This window comes from Sminthopsis crassicaudata, chromosome 1 (genome assembly GCF_048593235.1).
Source record: "Sminthopsis crassicaudata isolate SCR6 chromosome 1, ASM4859323v1, whole genome shotgun sequence".
Lineage (NCBI taxonomy): Eukaryota > Metazoa > Chordata > Mammalia > Dasyuromorphia > Dasyuridae > Sminthopsis > Sminthopsis crassicaudata.
The window spans coordinates 43,962,184-43,988,112 of record NC_133617.1 but is presented as its reverse complement, the minus strand read 5'-3'; the positions used below and the strand labels follow the sequence as shown (position 1 = coordinate 43,988,112).

The following is a 25,929-nucleotide window of genomic DNA, read 5'->3' as shown; positions in this document are numbered from 1 at the left end:
CCGGAATGCTGACTTTCCAACCTCTCATTAAACCTGAAGATAATATTCCACTCAACACCCTGGGGTATTTCCCATATTCTATGACTGGAGAGATTCAGAGAATTTTAAATTTCAGTTTGTGCCTGTGCTGACGTAGGGATGAAATGAAAGTGAAGAGGATGTAAGGAGAGAGAGATTTCTAACTAGTACTAACTAGTTAATAGTTACTAACTAGAACCTGATAGGGATCTTCACATACCCTTCCTCTTCCTACAATAAGTAACTTTTAAGAGAAAAGCTACTCTTGATAATCTTAATAATGGTTAGGTATTATATCAATGTTTCAAAATGCATCCCCCTTTTGCATCACATGTGATTTTCACAGCTATCCTGGGAGAAAAGAAAGGGATTCCTATCTCACAAAGTGTCAGTGATTTGCCAATATGTGGTCAGACTAGGCCTAGAGTTGGTTCAATGTTCTTTTCACTGTTACCCCAATGAGTAATGAAAGAACAATAATTTCTATTTCTCTCCAGAGGGTACCCAGCAAAAGACTTCTCAGCAACTTTCTGTATTTGCATAGCTCAGCATACTACATCAGTGAGTCTCCTATCCATAACTAGAAAAGACCCAAGGGCTGCTTTTTCCCCCAGCTGTTGATTTGATGTTAGAAACACCAAAGGTCTTCAATAATATTTTAGCATCAACAGATTGGGAATTAACTCACTGTTAAATTTCCAGGTACAACTGGTGAAGCAATACGCTTGTTAATGGACTGAAAGGTGGCAGCAGGGACTCCAGCTATTGTGTTCACTATAACATTTCCGCTAACTGTACCTGCAAAGAAAATAAGTGTTTAAGGAAAATATGTAAAACTGGCATTTAAAGAAAATATGTAAAACTTACTCATTTCAATGCTTCTTACCAGTTGACATGCTTGTCCCAGTGGCTGATGTTTTAATTGTTCCAGCCTGTTTTAGAAAGAAGAATCAAGTGACTTAAAATTTTTAAGCTATTAGTTTTACAGCTGAAAAAATTTTTAGTTTCTCAAATACAAATGCATTTGTCATATGAAAGTGATGTTGCTCTTGCATGGTTTACAACAGTGAATCTCTAGCATAGAATTTAGTAATCAAGTTTGTGTCCTAGTCTCCACTGGAAGTCAGTTTGGAGAAGTCTTGAGTCAAACCTCTGTCAAGAATCAGATTGTAGGAGGAAAAAATGTCATTTTCTTCCTAAAAGAGTTCATGGACTCCCAGAAATCTATCCATAAGACTCTTTGGCCCCATGAAGTTTGTACATCTTAGATTAAGAAGTTTTACTCTGGGCAGCTAGGTGGTACAGTGGATAGAGCACCAGCCTTGAATTCAAGAGGACCCGAGTTCAAATCTGGTCTCAGACACTTAACATTTCCTAGCTGTATGACCCTGGGCAAGGGTATATAACTATAGGTATATAACTATAACATTTACTGATAGTGAATCATAATTTCACAACCCCTTACATTTAGCTACAAGACCTCATATGAGGTCAAACTACGGTTTCAGAAGCAGGAGAATATTGCAGACATTAACTGCAAGACTGTGATAATCAACTACAACAGACTTGGCTCTTCTCAGCAATACAGTGAGCCATGACAATTTCAATATAATAAAAATGCCATCTACATCCAGAGAAAGAACTATGGAGACTGAATGAGAATTGAAGCATACTTATTTTTTTGGTTGTTTCTTATGGTTTTTCCCTTATGTTCTGATTTTTTCTTTCACAATACGACTAATAGGGAAACATGTTTCAAATGATTGTGCATGTAAAACCTGTAAAAAAAGCTTGTTGTCTTGGGAAGGGGAGAGGTAAGAAGAAAAAATAGTAGTAGAAGTAGTAATAGAAAAAACAGAAGCAGCAGCTGGGTTCCAGAAGAATAATCCTCTACAACAAAATACTTTTTAAAGTCTATGTCAACATAATGATCACTATATAAATGTTATCTGACTATGAGCTATATATAAATGCAAGTGAATTGGTAGAAGATGTAAGATTTTCATTGCTTTAGTTTTTTTCCCCACTGATGAGTCAATGAGCTTTCGAGTTCTTCAACTTAGAGATTTTAATCATCTCTACCAGAAATCTGCCAAAAATATTCATTAAAACTACAAACTCAAGTTTCAAGAGATTAAAAATGAAAAACAAGGACAAGCACAATATATCCCTGTTTTCTTTACTACATTTGTCCCTTATAAATCCAAATGCTAATTGATTGAAAAGAAAGTATACTTTAGGATAGGTCATTCTTCAGACCAGACCTGTCTTTTCTAGCAGTCATTATACTAAAATTCTATGACATAAAAACTGGACAGTCCAGAAACTTCTCACTAATATTTTTGCTTTATGGAGTTTGACCTTGGCTGTGGTACCACAAAGTAGCTCAATACCCTAGATCAGTGAGTCTCTTATTTGCCATTAGATAAAATACAAGAACTATTGGAGTATCAATCTTCATCTTTGATTAATCCTAAAAAGTTAGAATTGTTCATAAGAAAAAAACAATGTAACTTAAAACCTTATTTAAAGAACTACATCCAACAAGTTACCCAGATGGCCTAAGTAGAAAGTTTATGGAGCTACTAAATACAAACATAAAAAGGGAACCATTAGATTTAATTTGTTTGGTGCAAAATAAAATAACACTAAAAAAAAAAAAGGCAGGAAAAAACCCAACAGATCCTGTTTTGATTGAAGAATAGCCACTTTTTGGTTTTCCTTTATTAAGAGATACAGATTATATAAAAGGACTAAGATAAAAGGAAAAGGACAGGCAACTATCTTGAGAACTGATTCTACCTTCACAACAACTTTTTCCCCCCACAACAACTCTTTCAGTAGTCATATCTACTGTGTGCAAGTCACCACAGATACAAAGACAAAAATGAAACAATCTCTACCCTCAAGTTACTTTACTAGAGAAAAACATGTATATACATCATTATAAACAAGAATCTATACATAATGAACCTAAAGTAATTTGTATGCTAGACTGAATCAAAATCCAGGAAGAGAACTCCTACAATTCAGAACAGAAAAAGTGGACTTTGCTTTGTTTAGAAAGTAGCAAAGGATTATGCAGTGAAGGGGAGGACTAAAAACAGTTCCATCTAAGTAAGAGAAGCAGATGAAGTGGAGAGGAAAGAATCTCTTCAAAGAAAGGCTAGCACTGGACTCTAAAGGACTTTAAATGTCCACATTCTTTTATCATAGGACTAATTGACAGCCACTGGAGCTCATTCAACAGGAGGGAATATGATCAAATCTGAGTATTTATTTGGGAGAGGAGAGAGAATAAGGGCCAGGAGGATGAGACTACCACAATAGTCTAGGCCAAAGGGCATGAACCCACATGCTGACACAAAAGTAAAAATCACTATTATACAACTATCAATCTGCCTGAATATAGCATGATCTAAACTATATGTGCCTGGGACAGCTAAGTGGCGCAGTGGATAGAGCACCAGCCCTGAATTCAAATTTGGCCTGATATACTTCCTAGCTGTGTGACCCTGGGCAAGTCACCTAACTGCAATTGCCTCAGCAAAAAAATAAAAACAAAAACTAAATAAATAAATAAACTTTATGTGCCTAATATAGCTCTTGGAGCAGTTGCACAGGTGCAATCAACAGGTCTGAAGATGAGAGGCAAATAAGAAGGAAGAGTTGGGAATGAGTCAGAAGCTGTAAACCAGAGGTTCTGGAGAAATGGTAGTACCCTTGACAAAAACACCACATTTAGAAAAGGGAAAGGGGCAGTTTTGAGGTCAAAGGGTTGAGTTTTATTTTGGACATGCCAAATATGGAACATCCAAGAACATATTTCTAGAAGGAAGCTTTTTTTTTTTTTTTTTTTTTAAATTAAGGAATAGAGTTCAGGAGCCAGACAAGAACTGAAAATATAGTTCTGTCCCCTTCCCTCCATTTATATGACCATTCCAAATTCAGATCCTCATCAACTCTTACCCCACTATAGGAGTGTCTTAATTGGTCTCCTTGCCTAAAGCTTCTCCAATATATCTTTCCCCTAGTTGACTAATATTTCTAAACAGGTCTGACTTTGTCATTCTGAGTTCCTGAGGTTCTCTCCACCTTTTAGGATTAAAAAAAAAAAAAAGCCTCTCTTTGGCATTTAAAGGACTTTACAAACTGACTCCCACCCATGTTTCCTCACCTCATACATCTGATAGACCAAGTTGCTCTGCCTTGTCAAGGTTATTATCTTCCCCCTCTATGCCTTCACTTAGCCTTTATTTCCAACTCTTGGACCTCTTCAATCCTGTTCAAAGAGCAACTCAAGGGCCAACTTTTGACAATCTTTTCCAATTCTCCACAATGCTATTTTCCATTCTTACCCCTAATCTCAGGGCTAGAATTGGTTTGTATTTATTTTGTGTGCAGTAGGCCAGTCCAGGGACTGGCCCTATTATTAAACTGTGCATACCTTTTGATCCAACAGTGTCTCTACTGGGTCTATATCCCCGAAGAGATCATGAAAAAGGGAAAAGAACACATATGTGCAAAAAATGTTTTAGCAGACTTATTTGTAATGGCAAGGAATTGGAAACTGAATGGCTCCCCTCAGTTAGGGAATGGCTGAATAAATTATGGTACATGAATGTAATGGAATATTATTGTTCTATAAGAAATGATGAGCAAATTGATTTCAGAAAAGCTTGGAGAAACTTACATGAACAGATTGTAAGTGAAATAAGTAGAACCAAGAGAACACTGCACACAGCAACAAGAATTACATGACAATCAACTGTGATGGACTTGCCCTCTTTTCAACAATGAGCTGATTTCAAGGCAATTCCACTTTCATATATGTGTGTATATGTATGTGTACATGTGCGATATGTATATATTTGTGTAATGTAGAATTATCAGGATAGTTATTTCTCCCCAGGAAAAGCTCCTTGAAGGCATGGACCTCCATTTTTGTCTTTGTAACCTCAATACTGAGTATTATAGTTGGTGCAAGGGATTTACTGGGTGCTTGTTAAATTAAAATGAAGAATTGAAAAATGGTTCTTGAACTCAGAAGCCCTCTTTTAGTTTATAGCAAGTTATTTTTTTTCAGTCAGATATATATTCCCTTTCTTGGTTGATTCACCAGTCCCATATTATATTTGTACTTTATTTAGTAAATCCTATTAACAGTGAATAAAGTACTAAAGAAGATGCCAGAAAAAAGTAATTTTCATTAAGACAAAAGAGTGAGCTTTTGTTTTGTGATTTCAGTTTCAAAATATTCACAAATTCACTAAAAAAATCACTTCTTTTTTAGTTCATGCCAATTGGTTTGAAACATATGTTTGTCTATTTTTGTTTTTAAACACTTCTCCCTTCTCACCAATACTGCTGTGCTGGCCACAGTGGTAATTGTAGTCTGCACCTTTGTTTGCTGCTGTTGTTGCTGTTGCTGCTGCTGTTGCTGTTGCTGCTGCTGCTGCTGCTGCTGCTGCTGTTGCTGCTGTTGCTGTTGCTGCTGCTGTTGCTGCTGCTGCTGTTGTTGGACTCCAGGAGGTTGAGCCTGAGGCTGGGCCTGACCTGCCTGCTGTCCAGCTGTTCCCTGCTGCCCAGGCTGCTGCTGCTGCTGCTGTTGCTGCTGCTGCTGTGGGGGCTGGGTGCCTGTCTGCTGCTGGGCCCTCTGCTGCTCAGCCAAAGCCTAAAAGGGCAAAAAGATAAAAGAGATATGAGAAAAATCCCAACTAAAAACATAGTTCCCTGGAGTTATCACACAATGATAGGCACAGCTTTTTTCTCCAACTAGAGAATATAAAATGTGATTAAAGTGTTGTTGTATACCTTTTTCTCTTTTGCAATTCTCTCAGCACGTAAAGATGCAACCTGAATTGGAGGCAGGGGTTTGTCATAGTTGATTCCACTGAAAGTAAATGGAATAATGTAGGATTTATTAATCACCCATGCTCTGCTGCATGTCATATTAACAGCTGCATATACTAAGATAAAAACAAAAAATAAAATAGTTCCTGTTCTGCTCTACCTTTAAGTATTTGTATTCTCCTAGCACCATCTTGACAGCTAAAACCCTTTCTCTCCCAAATTGCTGACTATCAACTGTTTAGTCTTCATAGCCGATGGAGTCTTTAAGGAATGCAGTTAGGTTATTAGCTCAGAAGCCAGATGAAGACTAAAGGTATAGATCTATCCCCTTCTCTCCATTCATGTGACTACCTCAAATTCAGACTTTCATAACTCTCACCTAATCTACTACAAGAGTCTTATAATTGGTTATAACTAGTCACAAGTCGGCACAAAAATGCACATCCACATACCTTTCTGCTAGCACTGAAGCATGCTTTGGATTCTTCTGGAAAGGATTCATGCCAAGTCTAAAATGGATGGAATGGAGAAGAGAGAAATGTTGAAAGCATAAAACTTTTCCAAACCAAAGAACGTCAGATGGAAAGGGAGATGTTTAAACTCTCTACATAAAAAAAGATTTACCACAAGGCACTATACTCACACCTCAAGCAAAATTAACAGAAAATGAGCATTGGAGAAACATACAAAGGCTTGATTGGGGGACTTCTCTTCCCGGCAGTCATTTTCATTAAATCAAAGTGATTTGTGTACAGCTGGGTATGGGTAGCATTCTCATCTTGAGCATAGATCTGGCTTGTACGAAGAGGACGATTGTTTTTGCTCTGAAACAAGAGAGATGAGAACCAATCAAAATTAAAACATCAGCAAGAACCTATAATTACCTCATACATCAAGAACAGGGTTTGCTCATTTGGAAGCTAATGGAGCTAAATTAAACTTTTTGAGATTAAATACTCACAAACTTCCCTCAATTCTACCAGATATTTATATTAGTTCAAACTTATTGAGGTATCAATTCAGCAGGGGAAATAAGTTTCTATCCTACAATAAGAAGAATGTTGTAATGTCAAACTTTCAATGATGAATGAAAGCACAACCATAGGAAAAGTTTGGAGTTACCATGTTAGATAAATTTTCCCTTGACCCAAATTCTGTTAAAATAAAGTTCTCTTTCAATAAGTTCTAAATCCCAAGAAATCTTAAAAGTGCAAAATATTAGAGCTGGAAGAGATATTTATTTTATTCCAACCCTTACTTTATAGATGAGGAAAAGGAGTCTCAGAGAATGGAAGTGACTTGTCCAAAAGCACCAAGCAAACCAGTAACAGAGGTAAGACTCAAAACCAGGTCTCCCAATTTCCAATCTGGGGCCCTCCCCACTTCGGAAGTCCTGTCTCTACAAATTCTCATCATAATAAATTCAATGGCAATGGAACTCAACCCAAATGGAGAGAATCAAGGATTCTTATAAGGACTGTAAGAATGTGTGTACATATATAGATATAAGCAGCTAGTTTATTCATAAGTAACACCTTTAATTAAAAAGGATAACTCAAAGGAAATTTAGAACCAGAAAATATGCATACAAGATTAAGATATCACAAGATAATTACAACTGTTCTACAGTTCAATATACATTGCATTTCCAAAACACAAAATTCAATAGAGAAAGACAGTGAGAAAAGGAAAGTGAAAAAAGAAAAAGAAAAAAAGATTGAAAGAGCATCACATGGAGAGATCCATCCGCATCCAGAGAAAGGACTGTAGGGACCGAGTGTGGATTACAACATAGTAGCTTTACTTTTTTTGTTGTTGTTTACTTGCATTTTGTTTTCTTTCTCATTTTTTTCCTTTTTGATCTGATTTGTGTGTGTGTGTGTGTGTGTGTGTGTGTGTGTGTGTGTGTGTGTGTGTAGCATGTTAATTGTGGAAATATGGGGGAAGGGTGAGGAGGAAGGGAGAGAAAAATTTGGAACATAAGCTTTTGCAAGGGTGAATGTTGAAAATTATCTATGCATACGTTTTGAAAATAAAATGATTTAATAAAAAATTAAGGAAAAAAAAAAAAAAAGAAAGAGCATCACACAACACCAGATAATTAAATTATGCCAAAGTCAAAGTTAAGGAAGTCTAAGTGGTGAAAGAATTCCTGTTGAGGTGTACTTTTTTGGCTTTGAGGGAGTGAGAATTCCACTTTGATATCTCTGGTGCCAGTAGGCTCTGTTCTGCCACACCAGGGACCTGGAATCTAATTCTCCAAGTCTGATTCCCATGACCATTCTGAACTCTGATGGAATAACCATGGAGGGAGCTGCAGGAAGTTTCCTCCTGCTGGTGTTAAACAGATTACTAATTGTTCTCTAATGCCCAGAAGCAAATCCTTTAGCTCTAGGAATGAAAGGCACTGTAGCAAATTCTGAATGGTCAAATTTTTGTAAACAAAAGAATTCTGAGTTTGTTTTTTATGTGTGCTTCTTTGCATCAGCTCTAAAACAAGGTTTTCCAATTTATTCAGAATATCACCTTCATACCTTATAAATATTTTTTGCCTTTTTCTTTGGATTAGCTTCATAAATCAGCTATAAGAGAAGAAAACATTTTAGCTTCATTTTTTCTATATTAAGGTTATGGCTAATTACCATTAATGCTTCCAAAACACACAGACATTAAAGCACTTCAGGAAGTCTCATTTGTGAAGGTACCTCATAATGCTATTATGAAGAAAGTTTTGTTTTGTTCGAAGCAAACAAATGCTTCATTTTGAGATTAAAAATTTTCAAAAAAAAAAAAAAAAAAAAAAAAAAGATTTAGAATACAGAAACTAAGTAATTTTCTCAACGAATAGAAAATTCTAAATTTATCCCCCCCAAAAAATATTAATTTATCATCTAAAATTTTGGAGGACTCTCTAAAAATGCCTGCCTTTGTACCCTGTTACTAATGGAAAGATATAATCATTCTGAAAGGAATCTAAGAATCTGGTTAGAGTGGATGTAGATTCTACCACCTATTTTTATTTATTCATATATATATATATATATATATATATATATATATATATATATATATATATATATATATATATATATATATCACCACAAATAGGGCATGGGACAGAGAGAGACCACTACATTCACCAAAATACATTTTTACTGACATGGACTAAAGCCAGACAGATGCTTTCCAGTATTGTATAGTTTTGAGATTCTCCCATAGAGAGTCAAGCAGTCATGCAGCATGGAAGAGGTAGTTGCATGAGGAAAGCCAGATGAAAAAACAGAGAGAGACAACCAAACAGGGCCTGAGAGGGAAAACATTGCAAAGTGGAGACCAGAGTAATGTTATTTCTGGAGGGGGAAAAAATAGTTCTTCTTCCTTTCTCAACTAGGACACCCGTTCTAGTCTGCTGCATTTTTTTTTAAAAGTTAATAAACCATTAACTATAATATAAATGTATTGTAAATTTCTGTAATTTTCAACATTCTTTTTTAAACTTGAAATAATAAGTAACTCAGTCCCCCTGAAACCACTATAACTGGAGGGTTATATTAAGGGAGGGTTTAGTGATAAAACAATTTGGCTACAACTAGTTCAATAATCTCTTCTGCAACCAAACTAACAAGATTAGTATTTTTTTCCACTCTTAACTCACCACTCTCTTAAACATAAAATAACAATAAAATAATAAGGAGGCTTGAAGGAATGAAGTATGTTTATATGATAACTTCACCGATGACTTCAGAATAGAATTTTGCTGCTGGGTGGAAAATTTTGCTTCAAATGACAGATTTTTATAATGGCTTGATGAAAATTATTTGATCTAGCAATAAAAATTCTAAATTACTATTCTTTTATGCCTAGTTTCTGGAAAAGCATAAGTGAACTTAAACTTACCTTTCCCTCTTCTCTTGGAATGATGACATTTTCATAACGGTTTCGGCACTGTTTGGAAGATCGATAAACTCGGCTGCAGGAATTAACAACATCACTAACAAGATCCCAATTAGGAGTGTGCGCTGGTGACACAACCGTGAGATTTAAAGGAAGCTCAAGTAGCTGCTTTACAGCCTAAGGAGAGAAGTTTCAGATTAAAGTATGTCCACAAAAGTATGAATTAATTTATTTTTCTGAATCTAAAGAAGACTTACTACAAAAATCACAGAAGTATAAAGTAGCACAAGGATAGAGAGAGGCAGACTGAAAGAATTATTGCAAGGTCTCACCTGCAGCAATGCCCAGTCTTCACTGATGAGCCACTCTGGGTTGTCCTGACCAGTCTCTGCTGTTGGTTTGACAAAAGTTGGCAAAGGTTTGGCAAACTGGGTCTGCTGCTTCAAAAGAATGTTCTTCTTCTGCTCTTTGCCCTCTCGCCGCATTTTCAACATCCCTGGAGTTGCCCGGTCAAAGAGGGATCGAGGAGGAATGACAGCCTCCCCATGCCGCTGCTTCTTCTTCCGACCAACAGCTAAGAAAGAGATGTTTTCTTTAATAAGAATAGGAAACTGGTGAAAGTGATCACAATGAGCAAAGGAAAAATACATATTACTGGGCAAAGAGCAATATCTACAAAGTGCTATGCTAGTCAGACCCCATAAAAATGTGTGCCCTCTCCCCGCCAGTGCAAAAAGGCTTAATGATACATATGAACTCACATGCCCTGTAAATCACATTTGGAGGATTTAGTTAAGTTTCATTTTAATTTTTTACCTCAAATATAGCTTAAACAAAAGAGCAAAAATTGTTGAATATAGCTAATAGCTTCCTTTTAATAGCCAAGTTATTTGGCATGAGCCAAATAACTAGATCCTCCAACCAGCAAGTAATATGGTACACTTTCCTAAGACTAGATACAGCTCAGATCACCAAACAGTTGATGTTGGTAAGTCCATCTAGTAATTGTCATGGCCCCATTTACCAGAGGGATCTGTCTTGTGTCGCTTACGCTCCTTCCGGACATACACTGGAGGGAGCTTAGATTCAGGGATGGGTGTGTTCTCATACATCAGACACATGACTGAGTCAATATAAATGTCATTGTCATCTTGAGGAGGAGTGGGAGGAGTCCAAAGCTGTGCAAAGAAAATATTTACCATTACATTTGTCATATAAATGTGAAATCTGCTTAACAGTGAAAACAAAGTTAAATGAAGCGACTCACTGGCATAATTTCTGTTTGTCCATCAGTATCTTCATAAACATATTCCTGTAAGGGATAAGGTGAATGTTAAGGATTTAAAAAAACACTTAACATTTTGCTTAAGAACAAGAAAAAGGATTTTAATTGTTGCATCCAAAATATGTATGATAAGCACATTGTGGAAGATAATATTCTTTTTCATAATAATTTGTAAGATTTTTACAAAAATCTCACCCCAGATGGCTACTTATGTTTTTATTAAGAAATGGACTCGCATCTTTTTTATGGAAGATATATTTGATTTTAAATTATACTTTATTATAGTTTTTGGTATTAAAATTTATATATTCATAAAATTTAAAAAATATTTTAAAAATTAATACAACCATGTATGCAATTACAAACACTTCCAACAATGATACTCAAACACTTTTTTCTGGAGCTTTAGGAATACCCTAACATTACCATGTTGTAGGCATCTTCTCTGGTATACGTCAATAATTCTTCCTCTTCCTCTAACAATGCTGTGGTATCCCTCTCCTTAAGTCGTTTCATATTATTGGATTCCCACTCCTTTGAAGCAATTGCTACCTCCTATGAACAGGATTTACCAGAAAAGACACTTCTAAAAATCTTAGTTCACAACAGAAAATCATAAGCACAAATTCTATTATGTACTACCACCTTCACTTCAAATTTCTTCTTCCTTTTTCTCTTCTTCTCACAATTTTAACTAAATATAAACCTCCTTCTCTTATTATCCAATACAGATGCTAATAATACTTGATTATTACCTGTAATCTAAGCTACATAACATTATTCTTAAACATACTCTCACTCCAATACGAAAGTTATATACAAATTCACCCTCTGCTTAAAAAGCTTCTACAAGACTATCAGCAATTATATTCATTATTTGCATAATGCAATGCAAATAACTTCATGGAGCCCAAGATTCCTCATGTAAGAGGATTGGTGTGAGGGAAACATGTATTATTTTAAAACTTAAATAACAAAGCACTTAAGTTAAAATGTTATTATTATTTTTCAAGTAGTACTGTGTTAATTGTTTTGAAATTGCATGTAAATCATATCCCTTTTAAACTCAGACACACAAAACTATTCTTTTACCTCAATATCCCTTGGTTTTTCCTGGTCAATGGAAGCATGGAATAATTCAAGATAATTCAAAGCATACTTCTCAATTGGTGTGAGCTGTTTCAAAATACACATATGTCAAAGATCATTAGTAGGAAGTTAATAAAATTCAAGTCTCTCACCCCAACATTTAAAATAATGAGTCACAGTACATGTCCCAATTAAAATTGAAGCTTTCCATGTGGTAATCAAATATTGTTGTTACCCACATGGAGCTTGAATTTTTTAAAATGAAAAAATTTTAAATAAAAATTGAAAAATGAATTTTTAAAAATCGCAGCACCTGTTCCATGAAGTCAGCTAATTCTTCTAATTGTGAAGGTTCTTCATTAACTCTTGGATCATCTAATTCTGATGACAGAATATCAGCACTTGTTTCAATCACTGTTGTTTCTTCATATTTTGGGGTGTCATCCTCCAAATATTCAATACTCTTAAGAGCCTTGAGAAAATACATTTTCAAGTAAAATTTTACATATTTTTAAAAGAATAATAAAAAGAAAAGTTTCTAAAAATGTTTTATTCCACATTTTATTCCATTTAAAGCACAGTCCTCTACCCCCTTTCTGCACTGACACTTCCACAAAATAAATATTTGTCTATGTAGCACTATACAAAAAAGTTTACAGCTCTATTTCTTACAACTTATTTAGGGAGAAAATACATAAAATATACATAAAAGATTCTGATGACAAACTAAAAGAATTTATCTAAAAAGAATGATCCAGACAAGTGAAGAGTGAAACAGTTCTTAGAAGTTTTCTGGTTTACCCTCCCATCCATGACAAAAGTACATTCAAGAGCATGTTTGACAAACTGAGGTCATGGCTCAAAAGCAGCCATGAGTAGAAAACAAGTGAACAGGACAAGAAAGATATGAAAGACTTTGAGTTGGGAATGAACATAAATGTTCTAAGGACAATGGGAGGGAGAAGTACCTGAGAAGTCATCCAGTCCAAACTTTTCATTTTATAAATAAAAAATCTAAAGGCCCAGAGAAGAGAAATGGCTGGCCACAGGCCATTGAGGCAATAAGCAATGCAACCCGGACTGAACCTCAGGCCCTTTTAATCCATCCCAGTGTTTCCCACACTTCCAACATCTTCTCAGGAAAGACTGAAGGGTTTGTGGTGGCAGTTTAGATAAAATCTCAGGATACAGAAAAAGGGCAACTTTAGGGACACTAAAGGTTACAAAACTGCCTGGAAGGACCAAATTTCAGAGTGTGAGTTTAATCAGCCATGCAATTTATCCTAGTAGAGCAGGAGATATTATAGACTACCACAGAGCCACAAGATGAAATTCACATCTTGGAAAGATGGTTACAGTAATAGTTTGAAGAATAACTTGAGTCGAAAGCAAAAATCCCAGAGCATGAGAAAATATTGCAACTAATTAAGCATGAGTCAGTAGAGTAAGGGGAGAGGCCTAGGAATGAATGTTTCAAAGGAAGGAAAGATGGGGCTTTAGATAAAGAAATCAATAGAAGGTAACAGACTCAAATACACCTCAACAATATAAGAATGAAAAGGAATAGGAAAAATAGAATAAAAATAAGAACAGGAAAATAGAAATAGGAATAGGAATAGAAATAGGAAAAGGAGAATCAGTTTGCAATTTTGGTTCTGCCCAAGCTATGGGATTTGGGGGCAAGTCCTTCCCAATGTCTGGGCCTATGATTACTAAGCTATAAAATGAGATTTGTTTAATTGATCTTGAAGGTTCTGTTCTAGCACTAACATTCTAGATATGCACTGAGTTCATTTTAAAAAAGAACTGAGGAGCAGCTAGTTGGTGCAGCAGATAGAGCACCAGCCCTGAAATCAGGAGGACCCAAGTTCAAATATGGCCTCAAATACTTAACACTTCCTGGCTATGTGATCCTGGGCAAGTCACTTAACCCCAATTGCCTCAGGGGGGAAAAAACTGATAAAATGGTGGGGCAGCAATGGGGTAAGTCAGCTAAAACAGATGATGGGATCTTGGGTTGCACAAGGAGAGGTACAGCTTCAGAGTCCTCCTGTCCTTAAACCTCATCAGATCAAACTCCATCTGAAAAAAACAAAACTTGAAAAGCTAAAATGTGAACAAAGGAGGACAATTGGAGGAAAGAGGCCTAAGTACAAGATATAGAAAGATCAACTAAAGGAACTAGGCAAGTTTAGCCAGGAGAAAAGAAGGCTCAGGGAAGGACCTTTAAGGATGTGAACAATTATCATGTGGAGAAGAGCTCAGACTTTCTGACCATCAGGCACAGTATATAAAAGTCCCCACAAGCAGAAGCATACCAATGTGGAATGGGCTACTTTGAGGAGATGTGGGCTCCACTTCTTAGAAGCAGAAGCTGGAGGATCACATTATGTATAAGAGAAATTCCCTTCCTCTATGGGCTGAACCATATGGCAAATGAAATACTTTTCAACTCTTAACTTCTGTGTTTCTAGATCGGAATGCTAAAGTCTAAATCCTGGGGGATTCTCATAGTCCAAACCTGAAAAGCAATGACATCGGGGTAGGTAGAAAACCATGGGGTTTAGTCAGATTTCATGAGGTTAAGAATTATCATAAAGAAACAGCAACAAACAATAATGATCATATGCTAGAGAATTTTGGTAGGAAAAGAAAAAGAAAAGAATTATGAATCGCTAGAGTAATAAAAGAAAGTTCTGGGGTTTTTTTAATTTCAAAAGTAGAAATCCACACATTTGAAAGAGGATGAGATAGTGGAAAAGGAGGTGATGACAAAAAAAGAACCAGAATTAAATATCTAATATATGCAGAACACTGTATTCGGTGAAAAATAATAAAGGGAAGTCACAGACACTCTCCTCAATAATTTGCAATCTAACAGAAACAAATACAAATATAAGGTACAAAGGACTACACAGTGAGTACAGAGGAAAGGCCCAGACAAGGTGCTATAAGAAATTTAAGTGACTTAAAATATCTTCATAGAGGGGCAACATTATTGAAGAACAAGGTCTTGAAGAAAGGAAAGTATGTTAACAAGTGGAAATTAAGGGGGGGGAATATTCATTTCAAACAGTAACTCAGTAGCTAAGTAACTAATTAAACAAGATTTTTCAGAAGTCAATGTCACACAATCTAGAAAATAGGGAAATATGAGGAACACAATTCTTTATAACAAGAAGTTTTCTCAAGTAAAAAGGCAAGATTCAATACTCAAAACAAATGGCTAAAATCTTCACAGTTAAAAAATGAAATATGATTATTTGCTAAGGAAAAATGAAGGCATTATAGAACTGGAGACTTGAAAACAGAAGAGTTGAAATAGCTATTTGGGATGGATTTGGGACAGTTAGGTAACCCAGTGAATACAGCACTAGGCTTGAAGTCAGGAAGATATGTCTTCATGAGTTCAAATCCGGCTTCAGACTCTGGGAAAGTCATTTAGTCCCGTTGGCCTTAGTTCCTCATCTATGAAGTGATTTGGAGAAAGAAATTGCAAACCACTCCAATATCTCTGCCAAGAAAACCCCAAAATGGGGTCACTGAGATCCAAACATGGCTAAAATGACTGAACCACAAAGTAGGGAGGAAGAGCAGAAGAACTAAATGGACCTTGATAAAATCAAGGAGATGAATAAAAATATTACTGAGAAGCATCTCTAGCCTAAATACAAATGAATCAGATCTCTGTGGTTTTGTGTCTTTCTTCAATAGACAATTGATTTGCTCTGAAAAAGGTGAATTTCAAAAAGGCAAGGGAGTTAAGACTGGCAGTATACGTAATATTAATACAGAAAACTACAGACTTAAAACTTAGAATGGATTCAAATGCAGCTGGAAAGGAGTAGAATAATCAAGAATAATGAATAATGAGAGGTCCAGAGAGGCTAGAGAGCAACAACTTCAGTGACATGAGGAAGTGAGAGAAAGAAATGGTAAAGAAGTTTCAGGTCTCCTAAAGGACATCCTTTTTTGCTAGCTGCTTCTTCAGGAAAAGTTACCTCTATAAAAGGCCTTGCGATTTTAGGTGCAATTGCTTCTGAGGCAGAGGGCTCCTGAGGAAGAACCACAAATTCTTCAGCTTTAACTCTAAAACCAGAGTCTTCTACAGGAGAATGAACATCAAATAGCTCCTGGATAGTTTGCTGAAAAATTAAAATTATCATGTCTTTCAATAATTAAGCCCACACTTTAATACACAGCCTTAAGTAAAAGCTCTAGGTGTGAAGAATTATTACAGGTAATTATCTGGTTTTGAATATCAAAAACAATGCAACAAAATATGTAATATAAATTGATTTTGAGGATTTTTAACACATTAAAAATACCTGAGTTAAAAATGCCATGGAATAGTCATTTCCTTGAGCAGCAACCTCTCTTATCAAATCTTTAGTTCCATTCTTCAACAACTTTTCTTCAATGGAATTGCCACTCACAAGCCTACATAAAAAGAAAATTTTTATTAAATAATTTTATGTGACAATGAAAAAGTGCAGAGCTAGAAGTGACTGATACAACAGCAGGAATTGTTTCTAAAGTTAATGATGGTAAAGTTTAAATACATATAGATTTGAAGCTTCCAAAGCACTCACATATTTCATTTGTTATTTACAACTCTGTATTGTTGATGGAGCAGATATACTCACATTTTACAAATGAAAAAACCTGAGACTCAGAGAGTTAAATGATCTACCAAAGGTAACACAGCTAAAAAATGATATAGTCAAGCTGGGACTCTGCCTATGAATTCACTGACCTGGACTCCACACATTATTTCTTTTGACTACATACCAAAAGCAAGAAACAACTAAATAATGGTGAGTTGTAAAGAGACACAGATGTCTAACAAAGTTTTCAGAAAGATGTATAAGAAGATATAACTAAAAGTCATTCATTAAATACTTGAAATAGAATAATCGTCTTTCTGTACAATTCAGAGGCTAGTTTTGGAAAACTAAATACATATGTATGCACATATATATGTATGTATATGTACACACACACACACACACACACACACACACACACACACACACTTATAATTGTAATGCTTGCAGTCATTAGCAAGAGAGATTCAACTTCTATCAAAACCTTCCAATTATTTTTTGTAAAATTTTAAGTACAACCACAACATCAATTGTCTTCCTAAAATCTGAGGATTTTGAGGAAGGGGACAAACAAATGAAAAAATGAAAAGGGTAGAATAACAAAAATAAATTGAAATAAAAATTGGTGAAGTACAAATGAATAGGAAAAAAAAGTTAATTTTCAAAAAGGTGAAATGTTTTAATCTTGTTTGCCCCCCCCCAAAAAAAATGCTGATCTTTGTTCTTATTAGATATATGGTTTTGTTTGGAAGCATTTTGTGAAGCTTTTTGTCATATAAGAACAAAACCAGATTCTTGAGGTGAAGATTACCTGTATATGTGGATGTCCTTGCTTCTCCCAATTCTATCACACCACTCTTGAGCCTTTGCATCCATCACTGGATTTAAGTCATTATCATAAAATACAACTGTGTCAGCTTCTACAAGATTTATACCTGTAGAGCGACTATGGGTAGAAAGAATGGCACAAAATATCCGCTTGTCTTTGTTGAAACTCTTCATTAGTTCCTGAATTAAAAATGAAATGCTTGTAAAAATGATAATAAAAAGTTAAATGGAAGATTAGCAATTAATCGTTGTTATTCAGTCATTCAATCATGTCCAATTCTTTGTGACCTAGTGGATTATAGCAGACCAATACCATCCATGGTGTTTTCCTGGCAATGCTACTGGAGTAATTTGTAATTTCCTTCTCCAGTTATATCCATAAATTAGACTGTATTCCGAAATCTAAAAGTGCCTAACTCATCTTTTATATGGGAAATACTGCACCATGGTTATTTTAATATTGAAACTCACTTTTTAAAATGTCCTAATTTTCATCAATACATGCTGACATATTTCTGCACTTACATAGTGATTTTTAACTACTTATAATGAAGAAATCTTCAGATTGTGTAAGTCATATTTGGTTTACCAGTCACAGAAAAGGTGGGAAAATGAAATACTCTTCTACAGTAATGTCAGCACCAACTGTAGACCCCAAAAGAAAACCCAGCTCTTATTGGGGAGGGAAATGTGCTTTCTGATATTTCCTCAAACAATGCCAGGGCACTCTATGGTCAAGAAAGCCCCTGGAGTAAGGCTGAGGAAGAAGGGAGACATGCAATGCTCATTAGCAAAAAATGCTAATTAAGTTAAATACTCTTTTTTAAAAAAGGACTTTATTGAATGTCAGAATTATACTATTTTGCAAAAAGATTATATTTTTATTATCTGAACACTACTACTAGTGCCTAGGACTGACCCTTATAAGTCACTGAGGTTACTTTATGCTGACACAAAAATACAAATCACTACTATACAACCATCAAGTTGCCTGAACACAATAGCATGATCTAAACTATTTGTACCTAATTTAGCTCTATCAGGTCAGAATCAAAGGATTTATGGATTCAGAGAGATTAAGTAACTCAGTTCTTGCTTATATAGACTGTTCTCTTAAGATGGAAACCATTAAATTACTTAGCTGTACTATAACAAATTCCATTCTTTAAAAAGGCTATTGCTAAATCCTCAAGTGATCAACAAGTCCTCTCTTACCTGGCGTTGTTCACTGTTAGCATTTTCATCAACTCTTACATAGGTTAGATAATGGAAGTCCAAGAACATTTCCAAAATATCTAACATCAGAATCATCTGTGATAAGATCAGCACCCGACGACCCTCAGATTTTAACTTCTGAAGCAAAATAGCTAAAGCTTCTAGTTTTCCTATAAAAATAATACCATAAGAATATTTGATGACAAAATTAAAATACAATCCATTATAATTTATTTTTGCTAAATATCTAACGTTGCTCATACCTGAATCATATTGTACCAGTCTGAGTTCAGGAAACTGCAATACCTTGAGGTTTGTTATTTTGTGTAATTGCTGTAAATAGGGAGCAGTCTGCTCTTTCAGATAGTGCCTGAAAATCTTCATTTTGTGACTGTAAGCAGGTGGTGGTTTGGCCACATACAAGCAAGGAGGAGCAGCTACCACAGCTGGAAGCACACAGGCCACCCTGTGAAAAGAATAGAATCCCTTGGTTATACTGGAAAACCCCTCACTGCCAGGTGGCTGCAGGGGAGCTCTTTTGCCCTGTTCAAAATGTTTCTGAGGAAGCAGAAGAGAAGAAAAAGGACAAGATATTTAATAACTAGGCTTTGAAAAGTGAAACAATTACAAAATTGCAGAAATAATTTAATGAATCATCTGCAGTATCATAACAATTCAAACATTTTTAAACCACAATATACAAAAAAACTCATGGCATAGTGCTATGAGGGGCACAGACTCTGTTTTTAAAGAATTTTATAATCTAGCCAAGTGATTCTCAAACCTTTTGGTCTCAGGACCTTTTTACACTCTTAAAAATTCTTGAGGACCCTTCCCTTCATCAAAGAGCTTTTGCTTATGTGGGACATATCTATCAATATTTAACCCTATTTGAAATCAAAATGTCTTAGTATTATTAGAAAAACCATTTGGACCTTATAAACACTTGAAAGTGTCTCTGGGGAGCCACATTTTGAAAACTGATACTCCAGAAAATGCAGAATAACTAACACAAAAACTGAGTTCAAAAGAAAGACTGCATGGAAAATGAACCAAGGTAACTCAGGTAACTATGAGACCCAGATGAAGGTTTCTTCAAACAAGATGAAAAAGGAACAGTTTGGTTTGTTTCTTTCCAACTTTTCCTTCTAATCTGATAGAAGAAAAAACTGCTTGTGATGGAAACATTTTGGAAGCTCTGCCAAGGAGATAGAATAGGTACTAGATTAGATGTTATAGTGAGATATAGTTTCTTAAGTGAGGGTAGAGACATATATCAAGCCAAAGACAAATTTCAAAGGAGGAATAGAGGTGACAAAAGGCTCATGTATTACCAAAAAAGAATTTAGGCCTCATGTCACAATTGTAATTGGTCACTCTTGTCATTTAAGGGTGCTTTTGAAATTTCTTGGGTATTTCTTTTTGATATGGGAACAATTAAAATATGAATAAAGATTTGTTTTGTTTTTCTTTGATTTTAAGAACTGTACATAGACTACAAGGCTTAAACTATTGACTTATTTTTCTGATTACTTAAGTACACAATAGTAGCACAGAAGCTGCTCAGGCTTAACACAGGTTTCAGACTACTTGTGCTTCTGTGACAAATGTGGAAGCAGAGGAACTATACCCAAATGAATAAATGCCATATCTTTGCTGCTAAATAAATTCTCTTTTTAAATTGCTATTTTAAAAAAAACCAACTGAAAATAATTGCAGTAACTAGTAGAAGAGCAATGGCTCTACAGTAAGAGGAAGGGACTTAACAACCAGCTGATGCTTATCATATGTACAATATCCACTCTTCTGGGCCTCTTTGGCCTTCCAAGTGCTCCTCTCCAAGATGAAGGTATGTACCGGACTGTATCTGAGGCCCTTCTTCAGTCTAAATTTCCTCCTTCAATACAGATTGATTCTCCCAACTCTTCCCTCCTTTGAGAGCAAACAGGAATGCCAAAGCTTCCATGTCACCATCTATCTAATGACTGCTCCCCAAAATGCAGACACACATGTTCCTGCCCTAAATGAGCCCTCAGAGAAGATCCTAACTGTTTCAAACCAAAAATAAAATTTAGTTATCTTCCCTATTTTCCTATTTCTGTCAGGAGATTTAACATCCTTACAAGTTCTCAGAATCACAGGTTTACCTCCTTACTCTTGCATGGACAATTAGTTACTGAATCATCCTATTTTTATCTCTGTGATCTCTCTCATATTCATTTCATTCTCTCTACCCCCACAGACCCCTATTATCTTCCATCTCACCCCAACAGATTACAGGAAGAGCCTCTGAACATATCTTCCTTCAAGTTTCAGTTCTCCCAAGTCCACCTTCCATACTTTAACCAAAGTGGTTTCCTTAGGACCATCTCATTTCCTACCTAAACTCCACTGGCTTTCTATGGCCTCAAGGACAAAATATAAACTTCTCTGTTCATGATTTTTAAAAGTTCCACACAACCTGGTTTCAATGATCTTCCCACCATTGTGGGACACTGTCTGTCTCCCTCCCTTCCTTTGCCAGCGCGTGTCCCATCCAGTCTCCTCGTCTGGAATGCACTCCCTTCTCAGTTTTGCCAAAGAATGCCCTTTAAGGCCTTGATTAACCCACAACCCCCCCACAAACCTAATGATATGTACTTCATATACTTTTATGTGTACTGGCTTCTCATTTAAAAAGTAAGCCCTTTAAGACAAGGAATTCACTGTATTTGTACTACTAGTGTCAAGAACATAGTAGGAATTTTTAAAATACAATGGATGATTTCATGTAGATTTTACAGTAATATAGAACTTGTGGTTGAAAAAGTCTGTTCGTATAAAGTAAGCTAAACATAAAAAACATAAGCATCATTTTAAAGAAAAATCAAAGATTTGCACACAGTTATAGTTAAAACTATCAGACCTGGGCCTTGAACTCACGGGTCTCTAAAATCCAAAGTTCAAGTATAAGTTTGAGCAAATTCTCAACAATATTTAAAAGAAGGATGTTGAAAAAGCAAGATATTCACAAAATTATGTGTGAAATAACACCAAATGAAACTATTAAAAAAAAAAAAGAAAGCAAAACTCAAGTCTGCCCAGGTTATAATACCTATTCATAACATCATGGAGGGATTCTCTTCGTTGTTCCAAGGTCTGCATCAAACACCGAAGAACATCAGTTGTGTTTTCTGAGGAGGAAGCATAACAGTTGGCCATGCCAGCCCAACGCCATCTATTTCTGTCTGCAGTCCCACGCAGAGGTGTCTTCTTCCAATTAATCAAAGAGCAGATTCCTAACAAATCACTGCCATAGACAGGAGTTCTGGAACAACGCCGCTCATTACCCAGAAAAATTCGATCCAGCCTTTCTTTCAAAAGTCTATTTTTTTCCTCCTTTGGGTAAAATAAAATTAAGAGCTTTGTCATTCAGGTATGGAAAAAGAAATAATTAAATAATTAAACAAAAAGTAATATGCCTAGTTTTCAAACAGGAACTACCAAGGTCCTCTGTGAATGGTTTTACTCTGAACATTGCATAACACTTAACAGTCATGCTCCCTGCTCCTTTGGGATGAATGATATAAATGAATCAAAGGGAAAGTTTATTTTCTCTAGCTTTGTTTAAAAATTATTTCTTAGGAGCACCTAGCCTAATTAAGTTCCCATTATACCTCAGGTCAACACTGAAAATGTATAAGCATGTTTTAGAGTAAAGCAAGCCAGGATTTACTTCAAATTAGACTACAGAAAAGCTAAATTTTAATGGAAAGTAGGGTATTTTTAAAATAATTCTATAATAGGAAATTCTTATTTTAAAATTTTATTCAATGACAGCTGACAGTATTTTTTTTTCAAATAATATTTATATGTTATAACATTAGCAAGGTAACATGTAACTTCTTAAAACCTATAAAAGCTGGAATCTGCTTTAACAAAGAGAAAGTTTATAGTTAGAATTTAGTAAGTTACAAACCTGTGTTGGGCCTCCTACAGGACTGGCCATTTTTGCTACTACTCCAGCTTCTCCTGATGTCAAGGAATTAACAGCTGTTCTCCCTGGAACACCTACTACAATTTTTAAAATAGTCAGAATTAATTCACACCTCCCTGAAAAAATTTAAGCTTCTTTAATGAATCCCTTTATTTTCATAAAAACAAAACCCAATATAATTCTGAGTGGGATACAAAGAAAATGTTTAATTTGAAATGGGCAAACTGAAATTTAACATTATGAAAACTATTTTCCTCTTAAAGTTTCCCCTCTTATGAAATACTGAGCACCAAAAAACCATGCTAGTATCAATATTAATTACAAGAAAAGGCAACCCTGAAAAATATTTAATTATTCCAACTAGCTCAGGGGAAAATGAAATAATTGCTTAGAGCACTCTAAAAGAGAGACTAAAGTTTTTGGTGTTCTTAATTGCAGGGCTATGACATTAAAAAGACACAAGGAAAAAAATTATTTCTGCCATTTCAGCCTCTATTGTGTTAAAAATAGGATTAAGAATATTAATGTGACTCAAAATACAAAAAAATTATTTTACTGAGCTAAAAAAAAATAACAAAATTCATCTGGAAGAAAAAAAGGTCAAGAATATCAAGGGAATCAATGGAAATAAATGTAAAGAAAGATGACCTATTCATACAAGATCCCAAACTGTATTACAAAGCAGTCATCATCAAAACAATCCAGTACTAGCTACGAAATAGAGTAAATCAGTGGGATAGATAAGGTACACAATATACTGTAGTAAGTGACCATAGGAATCTAGTATTTGGGTTTTTTTTAATTATATCTTTTTTTATTTACAAAACATATGCATAAGTAATTTTTTCAACATTGACCCTTACAAAACCTTCTGTTCCAAATTTTCCCCTCCTTCCTCCCACCTCCTCCCCTAAATGGCAAGTAGTCTAATATATGTTAAATATGTTAAATTATATGTTAAATCCAATATATGTATACATATTTATAGTTATCTTGCTGCACAAGAAAAACCAGATCTAGAGAGAAAAAAACAAAAATCTAGTAATCTAGTATTTGATAAACACAAAGATCCAAGCTTTTGAGACTCTAGTGAGAATTCACTATTTGACAAAAACTAATAAGAAAATCAGAAAGCAATCTAGCAGAAATCCTAATATTAACATACCAAGATATGGACAAAATGTATACATGACTTAAAAATAAAGGATGATACCATAAGCAAAAAAGAGAGCATCATATAGTTTATCTTTCATATCTAAGATTAATAGAACAATGTATAATTGAATGAGATAGAAAATGTTGTTGTCAAGCCATTTTTTAATCATGCCTCATCCTCTGTGACCCCATGTGGGATTTTCTTGGCAAAGATACTGGAGTGATTTGCCATTTCCATTTCCAGTTCATTTTACAGATGAGGAAACTGAGACAAACTGTGACTTACATGGGTTCACATAGTAAGTGATACCAAGAGCAAATTAGGGAAGCATAGAATAGTTTACTTATTAAATATATGAATAAGAGAATAATGTATAATCATACAGAAGATAGAGAGTATTATGGAATATAAAGTGAATAATTTTAATTACATTAAAAAGGTTTTATACAAACAAAACGAACGCAACAAATATTAAAAAGAAAGCAGAAAACTGGGAGGAGTTAGAGAGAACTTGTTATAGCAAATTTCTCTGATAAAGGCTTTATATCTCAAAGACATAGAGAACTGAGTCAAATTTATAAGGATACAAATCATTTCACAATTAATGAAGTTTCAAAAGATATAAACAAGCAGTTCATATGACAAAATGTTCTAAAGAAAATTAAAACAACTCTAAACACTACCTAACACACATCAGATTGGCTAATAAAACAGAAAAGGAAAATATCAAATGTTGGACAGGGATGTGGGAAAACTGGGTCACTACAGCAATGGATGTTGTTGTTAATTGATCTAACCATTCTGGAAAACAATTTGGAACGACGCCCAAAGGGCTGTAAAACTGTTTATACTCTTTAATGGAGCAGTAGCATTACTAGGTCTAAATGCCAAAGAGACATTTAATTTAAAAAAAAAAAAAAAAAAAGATAAAAGATGTAGGGACAAAACTATTTACAGCAGCTTTTTCTGTGGTGGAAATGAATTGAAAATTGAGGGGATGCCTATTAATTGAATAAGAACTAAGCAAGCTTTAGTGTATGATTATGATGGAATTCTTTTGTGCTATGAGAAATCAAACGGATAGTTTCAAAAAAACCTGGTAAGACTTATATGAACTAATGCACGGTAAAGTAAGCAGAACTAGAAGAACATAGTATAGGTAATAGCAATACTGCATAATGATACATGATTTAGCTGTTCTTATCAATACAATAGTTAAAAGTTAATTCTAAAGACTTGGAAAAATTCTAACGAACTCCAGAGAAAGAATTAATGCAGATCAAAGCATACACCTTTTAAATTTTACTTTACTTGGGAGTTTCTTTTTTTAAGTGTGTGTTTGCTACCACAACTTAACTAATATGGAAATGTTTTGTGTAACTACATATGTATAACATAGCAAATTGCTTTCCTTCTCAAAGAAGAAATAAGAAGTGGGACGGAGGAAGAGAATTTAGAACTCAAAAAAAATTTTAAATGAATACAAAAAATTGCTTTTACATGTAATTGGAAAAAAATATATAAAAAAGAACATTGGAGTGCACACTAATCTTCTATTTGTAAAAAAACAAGAAAGTGAGGAGTAGGCTAAAATTCTGTTATCAGGCTCAATTTATTGTGATTCTAACCCTGGACCTAATAATTTTATTTTCTTCACTTTAATCAAATTATTGGATTTTTTTTTTGAGATTTTGTTAGAGATATGAAAATAAATTGAAACAGAAAATTACCTTTAGTTAAGCATTAATAACTGTATTTATAATGTAATATTGGATTTTTACTTTATTTTTTTGGTAACAATTTTGAAACAATTCCTATTTGACACAACAAATGGCAATGGAAATGGGGATAGATTTCTATTAATAAATTCTATTAATAACATCTACCTCCCTCCCTAATCCTTTAAAAAAACAAACAAACCATAATCGTATTTAAAATAAGGGTCTGAGCTTAGGTATATGCATATCATATGTGCAGGTGTATGTACACATATATGCATATAGACCCA

General features: G+C 34.8%; 1 protein-coding gene and 1 non-coding gene across 2 annotated transcripts in view; both read right to left on the bottom strand.

Annotated features, from left to right (window-relative positions):
• Positions 1 to 25,929, bottom strand: part of EP400 (E1A binding protein p400) — a 139,620-nt gene that overhangs the window by 13,591 nt on the left and 100,100 nt on the right. The window contains 20 exon segments of the mRNA XM_074299919.1: positions 707 to 816; positions 905 to 950; positions 5,378 to 5,692; positions 5,833 to 5,911; positions 6,324 to 6,380; positions 6,559 to 6,695; positions 9,769 to 9,942; positions 10,098 to 10,339; positions 10,790 to 10,943; positions 11,033 to 11,077; positions 11,477 to 11,605; positions 12,143 to 12,226; positions 12,453 to 12,611; positions 16,141 to 16,284; positions 16,468 to 16,579; positions 17,558 to 17,754; positions 18,790 to 18,959; positions 19,053 to 19,255; positions 21,884 to 22,167; positions 22,748 to 22,842. Coding sequence (XP_074156020.1) covers positions 707 to 816; positions 905 to 950; positions 5,378 to 5,692; positions 5,833 to 5,911; positions 6,324 to 6,380; positions 6,559 to 6,695; positions 9,769 to 9,942; positions 10,098 to 10,339; positions 10,790 to 10,943; positions 11,033 to 11,077; positions 11,477 to 11,605; positions 12,143 to 12,226; positions 12,453 to 12,611; positions 16,141 to 16,284; positions 16,468 to 16,579; positions 17,558 to 17,754; positions 18,790 to 18,959; positions 19,053 to 19,255; positions 21,884 to 22,167; positions 22,748 to 22,842 — 2,936 coding nt within the window.
• LOC141552381 (small nucleolar RNA SNORA49) lies at positions 18,206 to 18,340 on the bottom strand. The gene has a single exon (XR_012485176.1). It is a non-coding gene; the product is annotated as a small nucleolar RNA SNORA49 (small nucleolar RNA).